Source organism: Kwoniella europaea, chromosome 1 (genome assembly GCF_036810445.1).
Source record: "Kwoniella europaea PYCC6329 chromosome 1, complete sequence".
Taxonomy (NCBI): Eukaryota; Fungi; Basidiomycota; class Tremellomycetes; order Tremellales; family Cryptococcaceae; genus Kwoniella; species Kwoniella europaea.
This window is the reverse complement of record NC_089487.1, coordinates 877747-901382: the sequence shown is the minus strand read 5'-3', so window position 1 is coordinate 901382 and position 23636 is coordinate 877747. Positions and strand designations below refer to the sequence as shown.

Genomic DNA, 23636 nt, shown 5'->3' with positions numbered 1-23636 from the left:
ATATATCCATCCTCCTTTCGTCCTTCTTCCTCTCTCCTTCTCTCATTCAACCATAATAATACATACATCACAACATATACTTGACCTTTATACGTTCATTCGACACCCAACATATACAAAGCAAAAAAAGGCTAGATAGAAATACTGGTCATAGTTGAATTCAGAATCGAAAGTCCACTATACCCCTCAGCTCTTTCACAAACATAAACACATACACCCTTATAGCCATCTCTCGTTCACTACCTGTCCTACCTGACTCCCTCAGCTGCTTGTTTGTCCCCTCATTCTCATGGACATTGCTATCATCTATTCTCATTCGCAGTAAACTGTTTAGAAAGTCTAGACAGAGAGAAAGGACAGTCAACACATCGTCAAAGGATCCTAGCGTTCAATCTCAATACAAGGGGTCAACTGGTCGACTTGTTGACAATCATTCACTCTTTTATAATTCCTTTACACTCTTATTGATCTCATCTTCAGCAAGTCTAAAACTCTCTCATTCACTCACGCTCTGTATCTGGGAATAGTAGAAATCGACAATTCATCTCAACTTCTTGTCCAAATCCAACTTGATATCCTCATTGGACAACAACAAGCATCGAGCAAAGGACAATCCTATACACCACACCTACAACATAGTAGAAAAATAGATAAGACAGGTGTGATATCAATACCAACATGAAATTATCAACCACACTTCCCATCATCTTACTTCCCTTCGCCCTCGCCCATGCTCATGGTATATCACCGGCCCACGGCCATCCAGGAAGAAGGTCCAATCCACTCAGAAATGTGAATTCTAGATCGGCGCAATTGTATGGGAGACAACATTCCGCAGGTTTGTTGGGTGGTTTGGTGGATGACGATTCGACTTCTGTGAGCGACTGTTCTGTATACTCTCGTATATGATCTTAACATTCCACATTATCCTCGATGTTCGATGTGTTGACCTTCTGAGCTGACAATTCTCAATCATACCTTTCCTTAGAGCACCTCATCCCACGCATCATCCACTTCTGCCAGAAGTACCATCTCGCCCCTCACCACCTCGGCTTCCACATCGGTATCGACAGACAAGAACGTAGATGAAGATACTACTATCGATGTCACTTCCAAAGTGACCACGTCCGTTACTGGTGTGACGACTCCTTCACCGACTGGCTCATCGTTGATATCTTCTACGATCAGTGGATCAATTTCGGCTTGTGAGTTAATTTTGTTTCACGGTATTCAAGCACCGTAGCTTATGACTGTTGGGATTCAGCCTCTTCAATCATATCTTCAGCAAATCTCACTTCTGCTATCAACTCGACTTCGACTGAAACTTCTACTGCTACCGCAGCCACTTCCACCTCTGCTGAGAGCTCCTCAGCGTGAGTCCCGTCCTCTCTTCTCATTTAACCCCAGAGATACTGACAGCTTATGTCGATCGTACGTCAGGTCCGTACAATATACGACCGACGCAGCGGGTCAGACCCAACTAGTCACCGTCATCCTCACGGCAGCAGCAGCTACCGCCGCGGAATCAACTTCATCTTCCACCTCATCTGCCAAATCGAAGAGCGACGGTGACTCGATCCCCACTGCTGCTATCATCGGTATCAGCGTTGGTGTCGGAGTCGTCGTCATTGCCCTGATTGCATTTGCAGTCTGGAGGATGAAGAGGAGGAATGGTGATGAGGATGAGGCTATCCGATGGTAAGCCCGATTATACAAATACACTATATAATGTAGTTCCAGGGATTGATACTGATTATTTTTTGCGTTGTTTGATATAGGCCCGAACTCAATAGACATGGTGATTCAGATGCACACCATGCATTACCAGCTCGTCAGACGGGTCAACATGGCTTTGAAACCAACCCTCTATCCAGATCACTATCCAACTCATCATCAATCTTCGCTCCTTCCTCTACTGCTCAACTCAACACTGGAGGTGCAGGTGGAGTTGGACCTCAACCTATGGCATTGAATGGAAGTTCGTTCGGAGCGTCGAGCTCGTTAGAAGACGATTATATAAATGAAAAACAGAGTGTTCATTCTCATGGACATGAACATAGGAGTCACGATGATCATGATAATTACACTTCGCTACCACCTCCTGTCCAACCTCACTTGTACGGTGGACATGGACAGATGGAACATGAGGATCCCTATGGAGGGATGACGATGACGAATGATCAACATGTCACGTTACCTAATCTCCATAGTGGTGGACATGATGGATATCAAGGTCAAGGTCAAGGTCAAGGTAGACCGGGATTTAGATTGGATTAAGTCTTTGGCAGGAGATTTTAGTGCTTAGTGCTTAGTGCTTGGTGAAAACAGGAATGGACAGAGATTATCAATAGTTGAATGAATGAGAAAATGCAATCATTCAATAAAGAAACAAAGAAGGAGATGAAGATGGAGGTGGAACAGGACGTACGATCAGGTTCGCGATATGAAAGAAGAAGAATATTAGAAAGATGATTGATTGACACAGTTGTCTGGAACAACGACTCGACTGTATTCCTTGTGTATACTTATTCAATTATCGTTCATTAAAACCATTTTCATCTCTTTTTCTTGACCTGATATCTTGATGCCTTGATATCATTCTTAGAGGAGTAGAATTCACCCATTCCTTTGTTGATGACTACTACTCTACCATCCTCGCTATCCATCTTTCTCGATGGACGATGGGATGATCGTTTGACCTCTTGCCCGACCATATCAACTTCAGAAAATTATGATTTATATACTGCTTTCCGATTTATATATTATTACGAAAATTAACATGAATACTATATACGTTTACTCTCGTTTCGAATTCATTTGAGAGCAGATGGCAGAATGTTCGTAAAATCATATTCATACAGCACTCATATATACATTGTGTTTTAATCATCGTTAAAATAATATCATTAAACGATCAAACGATCAAACGATCATATAGTAGGCGTTTCTGAATACAGTAGCGTTCAGATGAGTTCGTTATGGTAATCTCCTGATATTAGCGTCATTGAAAATCGGAAGAGAGTTCGTAAACTGGTATCACACCCCATATACCCAAACTCCAAGCCCCAAAATCAGTATAATCTCCTCATCTCTCACTCTTGACATCACCAGCCATCCCAGCCAACTGGATCAACTCGGACCAGAATACCCAAGCGAAACTGATCAGCGGTCTACGGAACCACGATGCTCGAAAATCAGCCCAACACTTTACAATTAGATGTGATAGGGTGATATTGAACTCACTTAGGCTTTAGTTCCTCCTCGAACACCTCTTCATCCTCCTGTTTGACCATAGCATGATATTCACCTCTTGATAACTGTTCTTCCCAATCTTGTACATGTTCCTTCTCGTAAGTTAGGGCATAACAGTGTCTAGCAACCATCTGAGCGGGGGTAAGCTTGGTTCTGAACTCGATGTCGGCTATTCGTTCCATGGCCATCTGTCGGGTCTCAGTGATGAGGATATTGTAAGTATCTCTCAATGGTTCCTTCATAGTGTGCAACGCATATCAGCTCTATGCGATAGTAGAGGGGTCCATTCGGCGGAGCTCACATTCAGATTCTGATCCCTGGCCCTCTTCCTTCGCTTGTTCTTGATGGCGATACCAGATGGGATTTCAGGCTCAAATACTCGGTATCTAGAGTCTCATTAGCTCATACTTTTACGTTGGTAGTCAATAGATAGACTTACCTCCTCATGTCATACTGCAACACCTTCTCATAATGAGCCTTGACCGGTTTGAGCCGTTCTAACAAGCTGGTATGAATCGGATATTGCGTTATACGAGATTCAGTAGGATAACCAAACTTCCTGATATCACATGGAGAGAAATGAGGATCTGGCTGGACCTGTTAAAAATGTAGGTCTCGTCAATGATCCATGACCCAAGATTGATCAAGTGGGAGAGATTGCTTACAATTCTGAACAGTTCACCCAAGACACCAGTACTTCTATACGTCTTCTTGACATCGTCCTGCGAACGGTGTTAGCGGTTCTGGAGTGTGACACGTTTGTTGCAGTATGACTAACCTTGTCCATGAAATCGGGCCACTCCCTGGGTCGTAATCTGAAGGGAAGCGTAGCGGCGATACCAGCTGTAGATATCGTCAGCTTTTATTTGGAAGATCACACTGACACCTCACTCTTAGCGAAGTCAACACTGCCGGGTATGATGATATAGTGCTGAAGTCAGCTACAGTGGATTACAAATCTTCCATTAAATCACGAGTTCATGAGCTTACGCAGTCTGTTCCACAGGCCAAATCAGCTTGCAATACATAGATATAATCCGGGAAAGGCGAGACTTACAGAATGGATATCCGACAGCTGTAGGCAAACTTCATGGAACGGAGTGAGCTTATTCTTCTTGACATCGTCCTGCGAACGGTGTTAGCGGTTCTGGAGTGTGACACGTTTGTTGCAGTATATTGCTTGTCCATGAAATCGGGCCACTCCCTGGGTCGTAATCTGAAGGGAAGCGTAGCGGCGATACCAGCTGTAGATATCGTCAGCTTTTATTTGGAAGATCACACTGACACCTCACTCTTAGCGAAGTCAACACTGCCGGGTATGATGATATAGTGCTGAAGTCAGCTACAGTGGATTACAAATCTTCCATTAAATCACGAGTTCATGAGCTTACGCAGTCTGTTCCACAGGCCAAATCAGCTTGCAATACATAGATATAATCCGGGAAAGGCGAGACTTACAGAATGGATATCCGACAGCTGTAGGCAAACTTCATGGAACGGAGTGAGCTTATCGGATAAGGCAAGGTGACAATTATCAACTTGACCGAGGACATCGTTCTGCAGCTCGTCGGTCAATAAAAGTATATCATGTGTCAATCATGAGCGTGTCATCGACTCACCAAAATGTATGAAACGAAATTCTGCCAAAAATGTACTGTCGTCAGCTATCGCATAAAAATGAAACACTTGCCGCTAGCTTACCTCATTCAAGTGCGCCTGGGTCACTTTGTCGACCTTGATAGGTGCCGGAGCCTCATAGTGCATTGGTTCGTAAACGTTGAGCGATGTGACGAATCGTTGATCCCATATCAGGGTGTAGTCTGACCACTTCATTAACTCTTGTCAAGCGACGAACGGTCATAACTCACCGTCACCGTCTAGATCCCCCCCTCCCAGCCTGATCGGGAGATTAGCTTGCTTCAACCTACTACTAGGAGAAGGCACCTACATGCTAGGCAAATCCCGTTCCCCTTGAACATTGAAAACGATGACATTCTTAAGATGCCTCAACCTGGGATTGTCCACAGCACGCGCACGTCTTACATCACCTGCACTTGACCATTAACTCTACAGTCGATATCCCCAATTCATCGAGCTCACCCGGATGCACTATGAAATACTATGTCAGCACCTAAGCAAGCTATGTGTAATTGACTTACGAGCTGGAGCACGACAGACGAGTACTTCACCCAAGACCACTTTTGGCTTCGACCCCTCTTCATTCTCTTGGAATTGACAGAAGACTTCCCCTTCTTTCAGAGTCCCCGTCTCATCCGCGATACCTGGTTCACTGTCAGCCCCCCATCAGCGCATCTCACATATAGCTTACCGATCAAGAATACCCCTCCTGGCAATTTGACTCTAGCTCTCCACTTGAGGTCTTGGAGAGCCCTACATTCGATTATAGACGCTATATCAAGGACAAAGGGGTTTTTTTGGAATCCAGCTTTAATTAGCTGCGTCAAGGGGAACTGCAATTCCGCCATTAGCTGACCACTGAGTGAGCACGAGGGAGGGGTAATAAACGTACGTCAGAGCACAATCCAATCAATTGATGATCATCTTTGGTCATCTTCCTAGCAGCTACTCGGTCCTTCAGACCTTTGATGTGAGCTACTGCATCCTGGAAGATCTCTACCATCAATTCATTAGGCACACCATTCGCACACATGATATTGATGAATTGTCGATTCAAAAAGGCCACTTGATACTTGGCGATCTGTTCATGTACAAGTCGGCCTAGGGTTCAGGCATTTGATTATACTCTCACTTACTCTTACGACGTTCAAATCCGCCAAGTCGCTATCGAATTTGATCAATGATTTTCGTAAACGCACTTCTTGAGGCTCGACCAAATCAGGCCAGTAAGCTAGTACACCTTTGGCTCCACTGTTATGAGAGCAGTTGGTCAGCGTTATGCCACTCACAGTGCAGCCGACGATGGCATGACTTACCCTAGTCGGAACTGGATAGCAGAAGGTTTGGCATTGAGGCCTTTTTGTTCTCCAAGAGCCAATGCCGCCTGTATAAGCACGTCCTGGCCGGCTACAGCTACACCATCTGTGAAAGTCCTGCCATTCCGTTTGATATCTGGTAGTTCATTTCCAATTTTGATATTGATATCGACGTTCCGACTCGTGCTGAAGGGCTATATGCCCGAAGAGTTGATTAGTCTCTTTTCATGACCCTTAACGCATATTTTAGCTTACCAGACCCATTCGGGCGGCATGTTTGGCAATGACCGTTTCAGTGACGCTACCCATCCATCTCCGCAAAGCAAGGCCGTCGATCACCTTATGGTCTACGAACCAAATGGCGTGGTCCCTATTTCATTCAGTCAGCTTGATATTGTTGGCATATACCCACTTACTTCTGTTGTGAGGCTGATGAGGCCACTGGGTAGAAGGTTTGACCACCTGCGACAAGACCGTGGTGAAGCGCTCGACGAACTCTCGCCATGATACCGACCTCGGGCCGAAGATTATCCATTTGTTTCAGATCTCCCACCTACACAAAGAATCAGCTGGATGATCTACCTACCAAAATACAGGATGACTGACGTATAGTCTATCCTCCTCGTCCGTAAACTGTACACGGATGATACCATGTAGACGATCTTTGTATTGCCTGGTTACACTGTTAGATGGCTCTTGCTGGGGTGGTCCAATGAGTATTCGTGTAGGTGTCACTTGCACTGTCCTAATCAAGACTAAATGGGAGAGATTTGGACGTTCTTTCCTTCTCAAATAGGTTGCCGTTTCTAGTATATTCGTCAGCGAGAGCAGCCAAGGATCCAAATCTCACTTACTCTTCACCACTTCGGCTACATCCCTTATCCTTTCGTGATAACTGTATAAACTCTCTAATATCTTATCCTGGAAGACAGGCACAACAGCCACTTGTTGAAGGGCAATCAACAGAGCTCTGATATCTCCCGGGCGTAAGATGTTGTGAGCGATAAGACCTTCGATCAACGTTCGGGCAGAGAATCGTATAGCGTCTAGATTGGGCGGACTGTAAAGCTGCTGCATTGCGCTAGCATCGAGTTTCTGGACTTGCCACCTAGTATTAGTTCTGAAGTTTGACATGAGGTTCATCTCTGGATCGCTCTCTGCCAGCGCTCGGATCCTCTGGGTACATCCAATGAGAGTGTTGAACAAATTTCTGTCCATCTTGAAAGTCCATCGATATGTATTCCAAAAGGTAGGCTGAGTAGTGACAAGATGGAGTCAGCGTTCTTTGTTGTGTTGAAGCGCATTTCAATATTAGATCATGATACTCACAAAACCACAAGGTCCCTCTGGAATAGACTTGATGGGACCAGCGTCACGTTCGGGCTGCATATGGAGTATTTGATCAGTACCGAGCAATTGTCGTAGATGGTAGAACAACTAACCACGCCAGTAGATATAGCAAAATCCATTGCGGTGGCTCTCCTACGATCCTGTTTGAACCCTTTCCTATCGGTTTCTCGTAGGAGGTGGGCGTCTTCGAACTTGAGGTAGAATTTAGGTGGACGTCGACAACTAACAGTAACAACGACGTTATATACTCCTCCGACCATCTCATGAGTGACGTAAAATCCTTGCGAAGTGATATCATCGAATGATAACTCGGCATCTAGAGGAGCGAGTGCGGGTGGTAATTTGTCTCGAGGGAGTTTCATCTCCGCTCGTAAGACCAATTGTTCTTTCTTGAAATCGAAAGCGACAAATGATTGCCCATGTTTGTTCCAGTCTTCCCGGTTGACACCTGTCTCGCAACCAGCTCCTAAGATCTAACAAAAGAGAGATATAACGTCAGCGCAAAGTCTTGATTTTTGTGCATTCAATCTTGACTTACTTGGGTGAATGTTTTGCCTGTCAGCGTACCCATAGCAATGGCTTCTGGCCAGAACTGGTACTTCGCGATATCACAGGTATCTTTTGAGGCATTGGCTGTTTTACCGGGTCTTGGATCACTTCGATGAAAAGGTGATGATGTGTGAAGTTGATTGAACGATCGATTTAGTCCATTAAATGAATTGAACCTCGGTTGAGGAGGTGGGGGAGCGTAGAAATCCATGGTGTATCTCCAAGAAGCAAGATACCAAGAATTCCTTTGGACGAAGGTTAATGAAGAATTAAGAAGGTTTGGTGGAACGTTCTTAAAGCTGTCTGTATATCAAGAACATTCTTAAATGAAAGGAGGGGGGGATGGAATGGCAGGTGATGGGTATCAGCTGCTTCTGTTCTTCCTGTCCACTTTTGTCGCGACGTGGCTTGGAGGATCCACCACTGACCTTAGTGCGAGCCTATCGGACTTTGATCGGCCTGTTCCCTGAGAGGATGATAGACGATCAATGCTTTACTGCCAAAGGAAGGGAGCGGAAGTCGAGCTGATGCCCGTTTCAAAGAGAATAGGTTATCATACAATATGGAACAAGGGAGGTTGAAAGCTATATACTACAAGATGGTCTATCTCACACAAGAAGGGGAATGGATGTCTTTATCAAGAAATTTGAGAGGAGGAAAGAAGAGAGAAAGGAAAGAAGGTTGCAACGGTTGAATATGTACGACATAAAGTCAAGATTCCTCGAGTAGCTTGCGAAGTTGGAATTGATCGCTAGCTCATTCATTCATTACCAGGCACACACACACAAAAAGATAAACGCACGGATCGTCATGAGGCCGGTCCACGTGGATCGGGTAGGTAGACAAAGGAGTGTACATATGTCCAGATAACCAAACATACATACGTTCATCTATCTATCTGTCTCAGTCGATGCTTCGAAAACGAGAGTAGTAACGAGACGACTCAGAAAAGCATGGCCTCTCTTTCATCAAAGTCTTCGATCATCACACATCCCGACATCCTCTGTTATATACTGCAATATGCGGACAAACAATCCTTAGCAAGATGTATGAGAGTATCCTGGTTATTCTTCCAACTGGCTTCGCCTCTCCTCTATTCCACTCTTTCCATCACACCCAACAATATCGACTCAGTGCTAAGAGGGGCAAGTTCCGGCTCGATGATTTATTCGGATTGCACCGAAAGGGAGATGAAACGTGATTTACTCGGTCTGGTGAAGAATCTGTCTGTGAAAAACCATGAAGGCTGTGATAATCTAGGATGTATGAGATGGTTTCAAACGAATATCAAATTCCCCTCTTTGAACGTTCTTCGAATATACCTGAATGAGATCAACACAAGTGCGTTGTACTGCCGCTGGTTACGGGGATTCGAACCGAAGAAATTGATAATCAGAGATATGACTTATCTGGCAGCTGGCCAGCCATACTCTGGAATCGCTGATGAGACGTTCCAAACGGTCACGAAGTTGGTCATTACATTTAGGAATTTAGAGGATTTGCGAGAAGTCAACCAAATGACTCTGGAAACTGGGCAATCTATCGAGCATCATAAGCGGATATCCGACGAGAATACAGAGATCGTCTTGATATTCTGGACGGACGATCCGGCACAGAAATGGGATCATAACGCAAATGTAGGAGTTGACTCGGACCCGGATTTCAATGCGGATTCAGATTCAAATTCGGATGACGGAGAAGGAGAGATTGATAATTTAGTACAACAGATATCTCTATGTGCGATGGCCGATGTTGGTAGATTGATCGTCTGCAATTCAGATAAGATAGCTATGAAGGACAGAACGAATATGGATGTAAAGCAATACATAAGCAATCGGATAGAGGGAATGATGGAGAACTGGATGAATTGCACAGGAGGGCAAAAGCAGCTGAATAATAGGTTAGAGGTGATTGAGTATATGGGTTTTAAGGAGTATCTGGCGATAGAGGATTGGCAAGGAGAATTTGATAGAGAGGAAGTCAATTTGTGGTTTGACGACAGCTGATTGTATTTAGGTATGTGTATAGAGAGATGAATACTTCACTTTTTGATATGATGTGCTACGATTGGTAAACGATAACTTTGTAGAAGAGATGTCGAGAATTCTTGCGCTATCTGTGGGGTTGAAATTGTCTTGATTCCGCTCAAGCACCTTGTTTTATGAGTATAAATGGTAGTCAGTGTGTGTCCGCAGAAGTGGGATAGGCGGATCGGGAAGCGAGTGCGATCTAGACTGAGAAATCATCTTCAATTCTGGCGAGTGGCGAACATGACGAATACTCGATTCACTTTGTTGGGATCAGCGATCGGGATTCCAGAGATCCCAACGATACCAAAGCTACAATTTCGACGATCATCTGTAAGACATGCCCAAGTCTTTCCTGTTTCGGTCAAATATCAATTTGTACATTAAATTATTTCACAGCTGTACAATATGGAGCTAGATAAAAAAAAATCATATGACTTCATGTAAAGGTCATTGGAATAATGTATTCGCCGTAGGTTTGATAACGGTGGACCAAATCAATGGAATGCATTCATGAAATCCAGACCAATCCGAGACATGAACATTAAAGAAAGATACGGTAATTAAATGAAATGGTAGAGCTTTATCCTTGAGACATTTTTTTCATTTTTCGGTGTGGTCTAACCAAGTTCGGTGAAATCCACGTTTTTCAGCGCAGCTGGAATCGCAGCTTGGGTTTTCTCTGTACATATGCAGAACCAAGTATTCGTACTGTACTATACATATATGTATCGGTAGTATTTCGGCCAGCAGTGAGGAAGACTGCGATGGTCAACTGTTCGCTTCCCACTGACAGGAAAGGGAATGGGATTCGGGATGCTCCCATGCAGCCAAGGATAAGCATGTAGAAATAAATCCTTCAGCTTGCGGCATGGTATGGCATAGGCGTAGAAGGAGGAGTGAGGTAAACAAACGCGATGGAATGTCATGTCTTTCGGAGAAATCATAAACTACCGAAAACGGATGTAAACAATGCAACTCAGATTCCAAGCTTGAGCAGGGGAGGCGTGAGAGGCGGACCGTCGAATGGGTTATAACGTAAACCCATCGGATGATCGACGAGGTACAAACTCACTTTCTTCACTTTGTGTTTATTTTCGTTTCACTGATCAACGTGATATATCAATATGATAGCCAGTTTGAAAGCTTGGAAGCTTAAACCCCCTTTTGCATCATGGACCTGGTCAATGATGGCGCAGTTGTAAGAGAGTTTAATCTAATATTCGACCCTGTCCTGAAGAGGAAGAACATTACCGATATCATTCCTCGGAAGACTTGCAGAAGGAATGGGATGGATGCCAAGGAGGGAGGCGTCCACAACCGCAGATGCTTATTCTATACCGATTATCTCTCCAAAGGCGTTGGAGCCAAACAAAAACAAACAACACCTTATCTCTTTCTTCTCTTTTTTTTTCGCCTTCCATCGCCCTTTCCTTGGACCTTTCTCGAAGAAAGCTCTTTCCCAAAATCATTTATATCTTTATTATTTCGGAGTACGGACGATAAAAAGACGCTAAGACGTCAGATTCTGAAACATCTCCATATCTCTTCCCAATCTTAAGTCGAAGATTATATAGACGATCGAGAAACAGAAGAACTGGTTCCTTCTGCCCGATCGACAGACGATAAACAAACGAAACCATCTTATATATAAACATCAAAAACATCATCATCAATCACCCCTCGTTCTGTTCTTCTCTGTCATCGGCAAAGTCTCAACAACGAACAACGGTCCAACTTCGACTCTCGACATACACTCTTTTGATAGTCCGGGTTAATCAATTCATTAAGGCTTTTATAATCAATATCCATATTTGTTTTAGTCCCTATAGTGGACTTTGAAGAGAAATCGGAAGAAGGAAATCGAAGATGTTAGGACAAACGGTTATTGTTGCTTTGGCGGCAATATCAACTTTGGTCGATGCCCATCCTCACCAAATTAGAAAGGTATCGCCAGCTCATAATGTCGAGAAGAGAGCTACTACAGCACCGACAATCTCAGGATGGACCTACCAGGGATGTGTAACTGATGGTGGAGCTAGAGCTTTGACTGCCAAAAGTCAGATCAACGGTGCGATGACCGCTCAGTTGTGTACCACTTGGTGTGCAAGTCAGGGATACACTTATGCTGGATTAGAAGGTAGGTCATATTATGATGCTTAAATTGAAAAGAAAATAACTGAAAAGTATACTTTTGTTTGTCTATCTCGGTGAATTCTTTCTTACAGCTAAGAATCAATGTTACGTGAGTTCTTTTATTGTCAGTTCAAATCGTAATTTCCTGCTGATAAAGTTTCGGTTGCTAGTGTGACACCCAGTTGAGAAATGGACTTGGTATTTCCACTTCCGCTTCGGATTGTGATTACGCATGTACTGGTGATTCCAGTCAACCTTGCGGAGGGTACTACAAGATGAACTGTATGTTGCTTTTTTCCAAACCTGTGTAGTCGTCAGAGGATAACTCACTGATCAATTGGTATAATAGTATATATCGCAAATACAGCTACTTCCGCTTTGACTTCTACTAGTACTTCCAAAACAACCTCTACTTCTACGAGTGCTTCGAAGACATCTACCAGTACTTCAAAGACATCTACAAGTACTACCAAAACCAGCACGACGGCCGCCACTTCCACCACCACCCAAAGTAGTTCTACGGCCACATACTATGGTTGTTACCAAGATTCTTCCTCAAGCCGTCTTATGAACAGCGCTTCTACCGAATCTTCTTCGATGACTCCTAGCGTCTGCCAAGCTTTCTGTAGCAGCAAAGGATACTCTTTAGCGGGTGTCTCTTATGGCAAACAAGTAAGTCATACCTACATGGCCGAGAACCTCGAATTCGCCAGCTAACTCAATGGGTTGGTTCAGTGTTTCTGTGGTAATTCGGTTGATCAAACCAAGAAGCAATCTTCGGAAACAGGCTGTTCATACGCTTGTACCGGTGATGCGAGCTTGAAATGTGGTGGATTTTGGTATCTCAACATATACAGTTCAAGTGGTACAATCTCTACCACTAGTGCGGTCTCGACGACAAAGGCTACCAGCACCAGCGCCAGCAGCAGTACAAGTACCACAGCTACTTCGACAACTTCCGTAGCTGCTGCAGCTGGTTCATCAACGACTGGAGTAGCTTCACCACCTTCTGCCACGGGTACCAAACAGCTTTTTGCTCACCATATGGTCGGAAACACCTATTCGTATACCCAATCTACCTGGGCAGACGATATCTCCCAGGCTTCCGCTGCTGGTATCGATGGCTTCGCATTGAACTATGGTTCTGATTCCTGGCAACCTAGCAGGATCGCCGATGCTTATGCAGCAGCTAAAGCCAATGGGAACTTCAAGATGTTCTTATCCATGGATGTATCATCATTGGGATGTTCCTCGACCAGTGATGCCTCCAACCTAGTCAACACGATCGCTACGTATGCCAGCAACTCTGCTCAAGCCAAAGTCAATAGTAAAGTACTTGTATCAACCTTCGCAGGAGAGTCTTGTACATTCGGCCAAGGCTCTTACCAAGCGGCATGGACCTACTTCAACTCTCTCCTTACAGCCAAATCGATCGATATATACTTTGTCCCCGCCACTTTTGCCGATATCAGTACCTTCTCATCAAGTAGTTGGATGGACGGTGAATTCAATTGGAACTCCGGCTGGCCAATGGGTAGTTCCGCTTTGGATACCTCTTCAGATACTAGCTACATGAGTGCCTTGGGTACCAAAGGATACATGGCGGGTGTATCACCGGCGTTCTTCACGTACTACTCCCCTTCGAGCTATAATAAGAATTGGATTTACAGGAGTGATGATTGGTTATTGGCCAGAAGGATGGAACAGATTATTTCGATGAGAAATAAATTTGATTTGGCTGAGATCATCTCTTGGAATGGTGAGTCGAACACTCCCTTGCACTTTGAACGGACAAACACTACTGATGACTTCTTTTTGTGGTAGATTACGGAGAATCCCATTATATCGGTCCTATCCGAGCTGATCAACCCAACTCTCAAGGATGGACAAACGGTATGCCCCACAGTAAGTACTTCTCAACTTGGGCTTGGAGTAAAGATTTTTCCACTAACTATGTACCCTCCTTGTCTAGCTGCCTGGCTAGAAGTTATCAAATACTACGCTCCAGCATTCAAGACCGGCTCCTACCCATCGGCCAACGACCAATTGGTGTTATGGTCTCGACCTCACCCTAAAGCGGCTACTGCCACTTCACCTTCGATGTCCCGACCTACAGGATGGAACAACACCGATGACCTCCTATACGTTTGGGTAGTTTTGAAATCTGCAGCCACAGTTACCGTCACGTCAGGATCCAACAGCGTCTCTTGGAACCTCAGTGCGGGAGTTAACAAGGTCTCTGTCAAATCTGCTGCAGGTTCGATTGGAGCTAAGATCATAAGAAGTGGATCTACAGTCAAATCTTACGATTCAACAGGTTCATTCACATATACAACCTCACCAAGCGATTACAACTATAACTACTTTGTCGCTTCTGCTTAAACGAGAGTATACGTACCTCAGAGGTCGATCTTTCTGTGATCCCTTTACATATACCCAATCTTCGAACCATCTATAACTCATACCCGCCCTTACATATACCTTATATAGATACACTTGCTTTGTTTCTGCTTCTTCTTTTTCATACATACATATCACATAGATAATGGGTTAATTGGCGGATACACAAATTGTGGGACATTCCGGAGGGTTAATGGACTCGGATAGTTAACAAATGGTTCCATGACTTTAAGCAATGCATTTGATCCTGAACAAAGTTATCATAGTCGCATGTATGCCAAAAAAGTTCAGCTATGCATGTGATCTCTGGCAGTCCGCGAGTTTAGAAGATGTACACTTACTAAACAAACCACAGAGCAGATCAGAGCTTGTATCGTTTTGCCACTGAGCGCTTGGACATTATGACCACGTGGGAGCGGTAATCAGAAATATTTCTGATTTTGCAGAATTTTGACTTGTCGGGTAAACCCATCGATCTATATTTCACCTTGATTCATCTCTCTCTTCTCGACAACCTCATAGACATCGAAACGTAGTAGACATGAGTACAGCAACGGAGATCAAGCTCCTTACACTGCTAAACGTTAGCGCGGTCAAGCGACCCAGAGAACTGGATTTACCAGGAGGTCATAGGGGATCACCATCTTTCTCAAAAACTCCTTCTCTCGTACTTGAATCAGAAGATGGTCAAGAACCCAGTAAGAAACGACGGAAGAGTGTTGTATTTGGAGGAGAGGTGGGACCGAGTGGAAGTACGTTTGGTAAGAAGGGGAAAGGTAAAGCTAAGAAGGTTGAGATAAGCGAAACTAATGGGATTGAAGATTCCGCAAAAGATGTAATTGTCAATGGTAATGGGGAAGGGAATGGGAATGAAGGAGTGTTTGAGGAGGATGAAGAGTCGGGTGATGAGAATGAAAGCTCAAGCTCAGGTGAGAATCTTTCATTCCCACGTGCATGTCTTGGACAGGACAATTAACTTTGTGATATCGTTATAGCCATCAACGATATGTTCAATCTCCATTTTGGGGCTAACCCACCTATCCTCACTAAAGAAGCTGTAAATATGGCCGAAGAGCATAAGTGGAAATCGGAGAGGAAGATGCTGAAGGGCTTTGGAAGAGTGGTCGAGCTGTCAACGGGTAGTGCCGTGGCTGTACCTGCAGATGTCAGAACTAGAGTGAGTTCAATCGCATCAATATCTTCTCACAATGGCTGAGCTGACTTTATGGTGATGCAGATCACGCCGTCAATCGCATCTGCTTTGAAAGCCTCATCATCATCCGCTCCTCTTCTCTCTACCTCTTTATCGTATCTCGGTACATATAAAGACCTCTACCTTCATTCACTTGATGGAGAAGCAGATGGTTCTGAAACTCAGATAGTGGGTGAGCAGAAAGAAGCGATGAGAAAGGCGGCGGTCGTGCACGCCTTGAACCACGTCCTGAAGTGAGTCTTCATGATGATTATGCACTGAATGTCTGCTAATACGACTTCTTGTAGAACCCGTCGACGTATTATTCGAAACAACGAAAAACTCGCTCATGCTGCATCATCCGACAACCCTTCATCTATTCCAGAACCTCCTCGAGACCAATCTTTCACACGCCCCAAAGTCCTCCTTCTTTTACCATTCCGTTCCCTCGCATTACATTACATCAAAACGCATCTTCTTCCACTAGCGCCAACAGGTACACAGATAGAGAATCAACGTCCATTTTTGACTTCTTTTTCTTTGCCTGAAGGCGAAGAAGATCCTCTCGCATCAAGTTCAGCAAGCAAAGATTTCCCTGTCGATCATCTCGTAAATTTCAAGGGTAATAGTGATGACAATTTCAGATTTGGTATCAAGTTCACTCGTAAAGCTTGGAGAATCGTTATGCCACCTGCCAACGAAGAGAAATTGTTAGATTGTGACATACTGGTGTCTAGTCCTCTAGGGTTCAAGATGGCTGCGGAGAAAGAAGATAGTACGGATCTTTTAAGTTCTATCGAAGTGCTCATAACGGATGGGCTGGATACGATGGCTATGCAGAACTGGGATCATGTGCAGGTGAGTCATTTCCCCGTAAAGCTGTGTGTGATGTAACTCATGTTTCATTCAAATGAAGTTTATCTTCAATAACATGAACAAAATACCCAAATCGCCCCATGGATGTGATTTCTCACGAGTGAAACCATGGTATCTTGACCAACAGTGAGTTTATGATGCCTTTTCAGGTCGACTTGACATATCGCTGACGGACTACCTGTGCAGAGCCCAATACCTGCGCCAGACTATCCTTCTTTCGCGTTATGATACTCCAGAATCTCGAGCGCTCTTCAACCGTCATTGCCACAATCTTCAGGGCAAGATCCGGTTGGAAAGGACAGACTATGAAGGTGTGCTGGGTCGGGTCAGGTCAGGGGTGAGACAAGTCTTCGAACGGATAGATTTGGAAGGTCCAAAAGCCTTAAGTGGACAAGCAGCTGTGGAAGAGGTGGATACTAGGTTAGAATGGTTTACCAAGAAGGTGAGCTGAATAGACAATTTTGTGCATCAAAATCTGGGTCTGACAGCTGATATCGCATCTCGCAGACGATTCCTGCTCTTTTGCGATCCGCTATCTCACGACAGAACACACTCATAATCGTCCCATCCTATTTCGATTTCGTCAGACTCAATAACTATCTACGAAAGAACGATGTATTCACATACGCGTCCATATCGGAATATTCATCCAATGCCGAAATCAGTAAAGCTCGAACTTTATTCTTCAAAGGCAAGAAATCATTTTTGATTTTAACGGAACGATTCCATTTCTACAGGAGATATAAGATACGTGGAGCTAAAACTCTAGTATTTTATTCTTTACCCGATCACGCTCAGTTCTATTCCGAATTTCTGAATACACCTTTCCTCGGATCAAAAGGGCAGGGTGAAGTAGAAGTGGACGAAGCTGAAGTGTCGAGTAGGGTTTTGTTCTCGAGATTCGATGCTTTGAAATTGGAGAGAGTCGTAGGGTCGGTAAATTCTAGGAGGTTGTTGACTAACGGCGAAGGAAGATTTGAGTTTATATGATTGGGTTTGATGCGCGTCAGGGAAGCAATGGTTGATTCGATGAATCACATAAACTTAGTAGTAATGCATTGCATGTTGATTGTATGTGATTGACACCAAGTTTATGGTAACTTGAATATCTGCGTGGCATTGGCGTGGTTTAAAGTGAGACCAATCAATCAGATGAGATGGAATTGTCCATCAAGATGATAGGGTTATTCGGTTCATCCCGATAATTAGGCTCGAGGATCTGTTTGTACAGGAATTGGACTCTCATCAACAGATAAATGGACGATATCATTCTTGTATCAACCAAACTCCTACTGACACTCATTACAACTCTGTTCTGGGTGCTACATGTAGCTCATAACAGTCGAATAGAGTTATGGCTTGTATCCGGTCCAACCGGAGGAGTGGCAACAAAAGAGGATGCCACCTCCAAAACTTAAAAAGGAACCATCACCACATCAATCATCACTGTGCTTGCATCGGATCAGCCATCATGCTTCAGGCTACACCCCGATATTTACCGAAAGGTTAGACCCTCTGAGGCGTGATCGCTGATGCGGATGAAAGGAGTGATGACTAAGTGGGATGAAAGGAGGTGATTGCCATATCATACCACCAAAACGTGTAATCATAGTGATGCCATCACTGATGAGATTTCCTTTGATGAAAAGATGAATACGAAAGTATGGTGAGGGAAAATTCCTTCTTGCTTTTTGTTTTGAGGTTGGACTGTCGCCAGTTCCACCTCTAGCTTATAGTGTTGTGTTACATGACATCCTCCTTCTCCACTGCCTAACCAAGCGCCTCATCGACTACTCATCCCTAAATCAACCGCTCGACAGTAGATGTCATTTCTACGCTCACCGATACTACACACCCTGATCTTCTCACACTGTCTATAATTCCTCTATAACTCTCAACCATGTCTGAGGAAATCAGATACTCGATACCTATAACCGATACCAGTTCAACCAAGAATGAAGCTAGGAATGACCCAGCTCAAGAAGAGGATACTGAGCCTCTTCACCCAGATCGTGAGACACCCCCTTCTTAGTTGTTTACGTATACGCCGAACTGACACTTTCTCGGCACTGCAGATGTCGACCATCTATCGCCTGGTATGATCAAACTGTATGGTGTATGGTCCGTGGCGTTGTTAGCTACTTTTATGGCGGGATATGGTGTTGCTTCAATGACTGCTATCAAGTAAGTTTCAGTTCCACCGCAAATCAAACCATTGGTCTTGTGCTCACAAACCATCTAGTCCAATGCCGACTTTTCAGAATTATTTTAAATTTGTGGATGTAGGAGTAAGTGCAAGATTTGACAGCGACCCATGATCTGTCAGGCTTACAGTTTGCTGATCTGACAGTGTATAGCTATCGACCGGAGTGAGCGACTTTGTCCACCAGAACTAAAATCGATTGTCTACACGAGCTGACGAAGTATAATCGTACAGCTAGTTTTCTCCATGTGGCCTATCGCAGCCTGTGGTCTATTCTGGCTAGGTCCGATAATAGTGAGCTAGTGTAATGATGCTGCTATCGATGAAGTTGACCATCATATGTGCTTCAGGCAGACAGGCTAGGCAGAAGAGGGGGTATGCTCATCTGTCAGTATTTTTCATCAAGGGATATGATATAGATTTCCAGCTGACCCATAGATCCCGATAGCTTCCTTGGTATATATCCTCGGAACATCTCTCATGGCCTTTTCCAAGAATTTCGGCATGTTACTAGCCGGAAGGTTCTTGCTGGGAGCGGCGGTAGGTCTCATGCAACCTGGTAAGTCCCTCTTTCGAGCACATGGAGCATGGTTGATAACTACCATGGTGTGTATCCGGGTATAGCTGCGCCGCCATATGTCGTGGAGATATCTCCGCCACTGAACAGAGGGTTTTTAACAGGTAAATTCAGCCAAGCAGGTATCTATCGCATTGATCTAGACGCTAATTTCTATTGACGTCGAAAGGACTGTTTAACTGGTGAGTCATTTTGCGGAGGGTGCTTCTCACATGGCGAAAGCTGAAAGGTAGAAACTGGCATATAGTTGTTGGCGTAAGTGCTCGCTCCGCTTCTATACTCACCTGGTTCGCTTATCTCGTCGTGCAGTACTGGGAAACGCCGTTGCCACGATCATTTGTATCTTGACCGAAAGAATCAGATCAGATTGGTCATGGAGGCTCCCTCTTGTCATGTGAGGGAGATCATTATCTCAGTATCCGTCTCATTGAACTTCGCTGATCTAGTATGTACCTACCTACAGACAACTCGTTTGTCCGTGAGTTGACATTAGTCTGTCGATCATCAAGTTAAGCTGAATACTATATTATTATAGGACCATAATGGCCTCGACGGTATTCTTCCTACCCGAATCACCAAGATGGTACGTGCTAAATACACCTCTTCGATCGGAAGATCATGCTGAGCACGAAGGTCTCTAGGCTGTATGCGCATGGAAAATCAGAAAAAGCTAAAGCAGTTTTGACAAAATTCCACGGAGATGGTGTTTATACCCCTTTGGTTGCGAAGGAACTAGATCAAATCACTCTATCGTTAAGCCAATCACCGAAACAGATGTTTGATTATCGAACTTTGGCCGATACGAAGGGTAAAGCGTATAGGGTGATGTTAGCTTTGATCATGGGTGCTGCTGGACAAGTGAGTGTGATTGGTCCGCGCACGAGGGATAGTACTGATCGATGAATGTAGTTGAGTGGTAATACTTTGTGAGCTGATAAAGGACTAATGGTGGATTGAAGCTGATTATAGGAAAACGAATTATGTTCAGGATGATATTTGTGAGTTGCAATTACATTTTATCACCCAGAGCCCTGCTAACTTGACTTAACTTTCATGTATGAAAAGGCGCCAAGTCTGTATAAACAAGGTTAGTCCCTTCTCCAATTGTTGCTCTAAGAGATGAGAATTTCCTAACTCATGTTGTCACGATTAGTCGGCATGACGAGCGTCCGACAGCAGCTCATCATGACGTGAGTGACCCAACCATACACTCCTTGCATCATGGATATGGCTCATTATCACCTGATCCCTTACGACAGTCTGATACCAACATTGATCGGTCTCCTGTTCGCCATTTTCGGCACCTGGTGTACCGACCAGCTAGGTCGACGGCCCATGTTAACCTTCGGCACATTCCTATGTGCATTATTCTTAGCACTAGCAATGGCCTGTTCGGCGATCTCTCTACATGGAAACACGACAATCTCAGTATTGGATTATGACAACGCGGCGGCCAAGGGCACCATCGCATTTCTGATATTGTTTTATGCCACATACGCATGGGCATACATACCGCTCGTTGCTGTCTATCCACCCGAGGTGTTGAGTATGGAACAGCGTAGTACAGGTATGGGGTTGATGGTTCTGACGCTAAATTTAGCTTGTAAGTTTTCTGCTTCCAGTACTGTATACTGATATGGCGCTGATGTTACGTCGTAGCTGTGCTAGGTCAATTGACTACTCCTATAGGTAAATACTTTCACACCATACCAGCTCGTCTTACAACTAATATGACGGCTTATGCTGGGTTACTACTTGTATGACGTAGCCCTACAGAAAGTAAGTCCTTTCTAATGACCGCCCGGCTATAGCTGAATGAACTGTCAGATCGGTTGGTGGACATACCTACCTTGGGTATGTTGGGACTTGATCGAGACAGGAATATGGTATTTTCTTGCTGTAGAGACTAAAGGCAGGACTCGTGAGTATATATCGCGTCACGACGATGAGTCGTATGCTAATCTTATGACACGTGTTGTAGTGGAAGAGCTAGATGTGGTGAGTTTCGCATGGATGAGGTTGACCTAAAACGCAAGCTTACGAATGGTCGTAGATTTTCGATGCGCCCAACCCGGTGAAGGCATCTCTGCTAGTTGCCGAAAAGAATGACACTGAGCAGAGGACGGAAGAAAGTCATGCAGCCGTTGTTGTGAATGGAAGAGATCACGAGTAATGCGCTATACGGGTGTAATGATGCCTCAACCATAATCAGCGGAGAGATGTATCGCCTTAGACCAATTGGTGTACTTCATATGTCGTCACCATACTAGGGAGACGTCAACTCCTTGAGTGACTTCTTCCGGTGTTCTGGACTTCATTCAAGATTGATGCTGAGAGAACTGTCTTTTGCGGAACCGATCAAGTGGCGAGGTTGAGTTACTCACTCGAATAGTCAACTTAACAGTCCGTCCGAAATTTCCGCACAAGCTAAATGAGTTGGACTGAACTGTGCATGACTTTATTTACGATCGACGTTACGCAATACATACTCTTACTAAGAACGCGCTGCGCTGTGCGTTTGATATCGTCACAAAGTACATATCTTATCTCGTTTCCCTTAAGCTAACACAGAAGAACGGGAAGGACCTGATCGACGCGTCGCGTCTCTCCTCAGAATTCGGAGTAACGCCCATCTGCCCATCTGACAGGTCAAAAAGCAAGAAGTGATGTAATCATAATCATCCGAAGCAGCCATGCCGTTGCTGGCTGGACGTATGGCACTGAGCGAGACAACGAGCATTCACCGTCAATTGCGGAACTTCATAACATCAAACCCGAAGTTATGTAGAGTGAAGCAATCCGAAGATCGTCGATCTTACTGCTAACAAGCAGCCGCACCAGTGCAACATCGAGTTGAATTGCTCGATCTATCATGCATGTAAAATCAGTACCTTATCATTCGTGACCGTTAGCGAGTTGCGATTATTCGGCAGCTCGGACAACATCAACGGCACAGACCGTTTGATGAGATTTGCACAGTGAGATATCTGCCTTAGATCATGGTTCCAGACCAAACGACCAGTTAATTATGGGAAACCAGACTATGTGAACGCGCTAAAAATGGTACTAGTCAAGAATCCGAGCAGGAGCATCTTTTCTCATACCTTAGTTGACATTTTGATTTGGACCAGCTTATCATGCTCTGATCTGGATGATGAAGCTTCTCAGACTGTCTAAACGGCGCTTGATACCGCCAAGCTACTCATGCCGAGGCTTAACGGGTATCATAACGTTTAAGATTGGGTTGTACAAGGTTCGGTCTCCCGTTTGATTCCAGTTTGAACAAGAAGAGATCTGCGTTTGTCTCTGGTTCTTACCCGCCTACGATCTCATGCTTACATCATACCTGGTCTTCCTACCTTTGAGCTGGTGACTACTACAGAAGGTTTGAGTGCTAAAAAGCCTGTTGAATGAAGGTGTAAAAGCCCAGAAGAAAAGGAAAAGCTTCCTCACCGTTCTTCACTTCTTCAAATGACTTTTCTTTCCTTCTCCACTTATATTTAGTTAGTCTTCGCGTTCTTTCACATACGACATTCCTTAACTTCTCGATTATCCGTCTAATCTTTCCAGAAAACCCTTGATCGGGCCAGTCCAGACAGACAAGCAGAGTGAGTCTTTGATAGACTTTCTTACTGTACCTTGAATCATCATATACGGCATTTCGTGACAGCTCTTTTGGAGTCCCCATCCTGGAATCACCTAAAAAGCTTTCCAAGTGCCGCTGGCGTCGCTGGAAAAAATCAAAAACAAGGTTTGTCGTTCCAATCTTTGCCTAAAAACCCTGAATTCACCTTTCCACCGTTACACCCACCGTATTTTAACTTAACCTGCCATTGCGGAAAGTGGCGTTAGAGCGTTACAAGGAAGGTAAACGTCAGAAATCATCACTCTTCCCGTCATTCCCATCAAGCCTTTTTTCCCTCTCCAACGCGTTGACTTTGAGCTCGAGAGCGGAATAATTCACTTTCAAAACCAGGTCGCGCACTCGTTTGGAGATCTTTGGGTTGTTAGTTCCTTTGGGCACCACCGAAAGGTCAAGTCAACAAGAAAAGACAAGAAGACGCGACTGCCCTTTTTTCAATTTTAGATCTTTACGTTCCAAAGTGATCACCTCGTTCTC

General features: G+C 44.4%; 6 protein-coding genes across 6 annotated transcripts; 5 read left to right on the top strand and 1 right to left on the bottom strand.

Annotated features, from left to right (window-relative positions):
- Positions 1-678: 678 nt before the first annotated feature.
- Positions 679-2277, top strand: V865_000330 (uncharacterized protein; the record flags this gene model as incomplete). The annotated part of the gene is made up of 5 exons (XM_066224161.1): positions 679-876; positions 989-1205; positions 1265-1373; positions 1441-1698; positions 1779-2277. 5 exons carry the CDS (start codon positions 679-681, stop codon positions 2275-2277), a joined length of 1281 nt encoding a protein of 426 aa, XP_066080258.1.
- Positions 2278-3085: 808 nt separating this feature from the next.
- Positions 3086-8316, bottom strand: V865_000329 (uncharacterized protein; the record flags this gene model as incomplete). The annotated part of the gene is made up of 25 exons (XM_066224160.1): positions 3086-3170; positions 3244-3488; positions 3554-3638; positions 3692-3849; positions 3918-3974; positions 4031-4095; positions 4144-4160; positions 4310-4496; positions 4680-4809; positions 4872-4892; positions 4954-5072; positions 5121-5149; positions 5201-5300; positions 5412-5534; positions 5582-5723; positions 5783-5971; positions 6027-6141; positions 6207-6400; positions 6462-6576; positions 6623-6759; positions 6813-7012; positions 7061-7460; positions 7536-7589; positions 7649-8029; positions 8095-8316. 25 exons carry the CDS (start codon positions 8314-8316, stop codon positions 3086-3088), a joined length of 3570 nt encoding a protein of 1189 aa, XP_066080257.1.
- A 742-nt stretch (positions 8317-9058) lies between these two features.
- On the top strand, positions 9059-10111 carry V865_000328 (uncharacterized protein; the record flags this gene model as incomplete). Its single annotated transcript, XM_066224159.1, has 1 exon — positions 9059-10111. One exon carries the CDS (start codon positions 9059-9061, stop codon positions 10109-10111), a length of 1053 nt encoding a protein of 350 aa, XP_066080256.1.
- A 1890-nt stretch (positions 10112-12001) lies between these two features.
- V865_000327 (uncharacterized protein) lies at positions 12002-14650 on the top strand (the record flags this gene model as incomplete). The annotated part of the gene is made up of 7 exons (XM_066224158.1): positions 12002-12272; positions 12361-12377; positions 12439-12550; positions 12618-12940; positions 13004-14027; positions 14093-14173; positions 14241-14650. 7 exons carry the CDS (start codon positions 12002-12004, stop codon positions 14648-14650), a joined length of 2238 nt encoding a protein of 745 aa, XP_066080255.1.
- Positions 14651-15209: 559 nt separating this feature from the next.
- V865_000326 (uncharacterized protein) lies at positions 15210-17726 on the top strand (the record flags this gene model as incomplete). Its single annotated transcript, XM_066224157.1, has 7 exons — positions 15210-15597; positions 15664-15845; positions 15906-16114; positions 16169-16718; positions 16777-16862; positions 16923-17178; positions 17244-17726. 7 exons carry the CDS (start codon positions 15210-15212, stop codon positions 17724-17726), a joined length of 2154 nt encoding a protein of 717 aa, XP_066080254.1.
- A 910-nt stretch (positions 17727-18636) lies between these two features.
- V865_000325 (uncharacterized protein) lies at positions 18637-21689 on the top strand (the record flags this gene model as incomplete). The annotated part of the gene is made up of 22 exons (XM_066224156.1): positions 18637-18748; positions 18812-18920; positions 18979-19024; positions 19094-19105; positions 19174-19233; positions 19290-19326; positions 19388-19498; positions 19564-19620; positions 19826-19910; positions 19980-19994; positions 20052-20099; positions 20158-20374; positions 20426-20442; positions 20505-20514; positions 20582-20603; positions 20670-20706; positions 20776-21119; positions 21176-21205; positions 21285-21295; positions 21344-21437; positions 21498-21514; positions 21570-21689. The coding sequence occupies 22 exons, from the start codon at positions 18637-18639 to the stop codon at positions 21687-21689; spliced, it is 1611 nt and encodes a 536-aa protein (XP_066080253.1).
- Positions 21690-23636: the final 1947 nt, after the last annotated feature.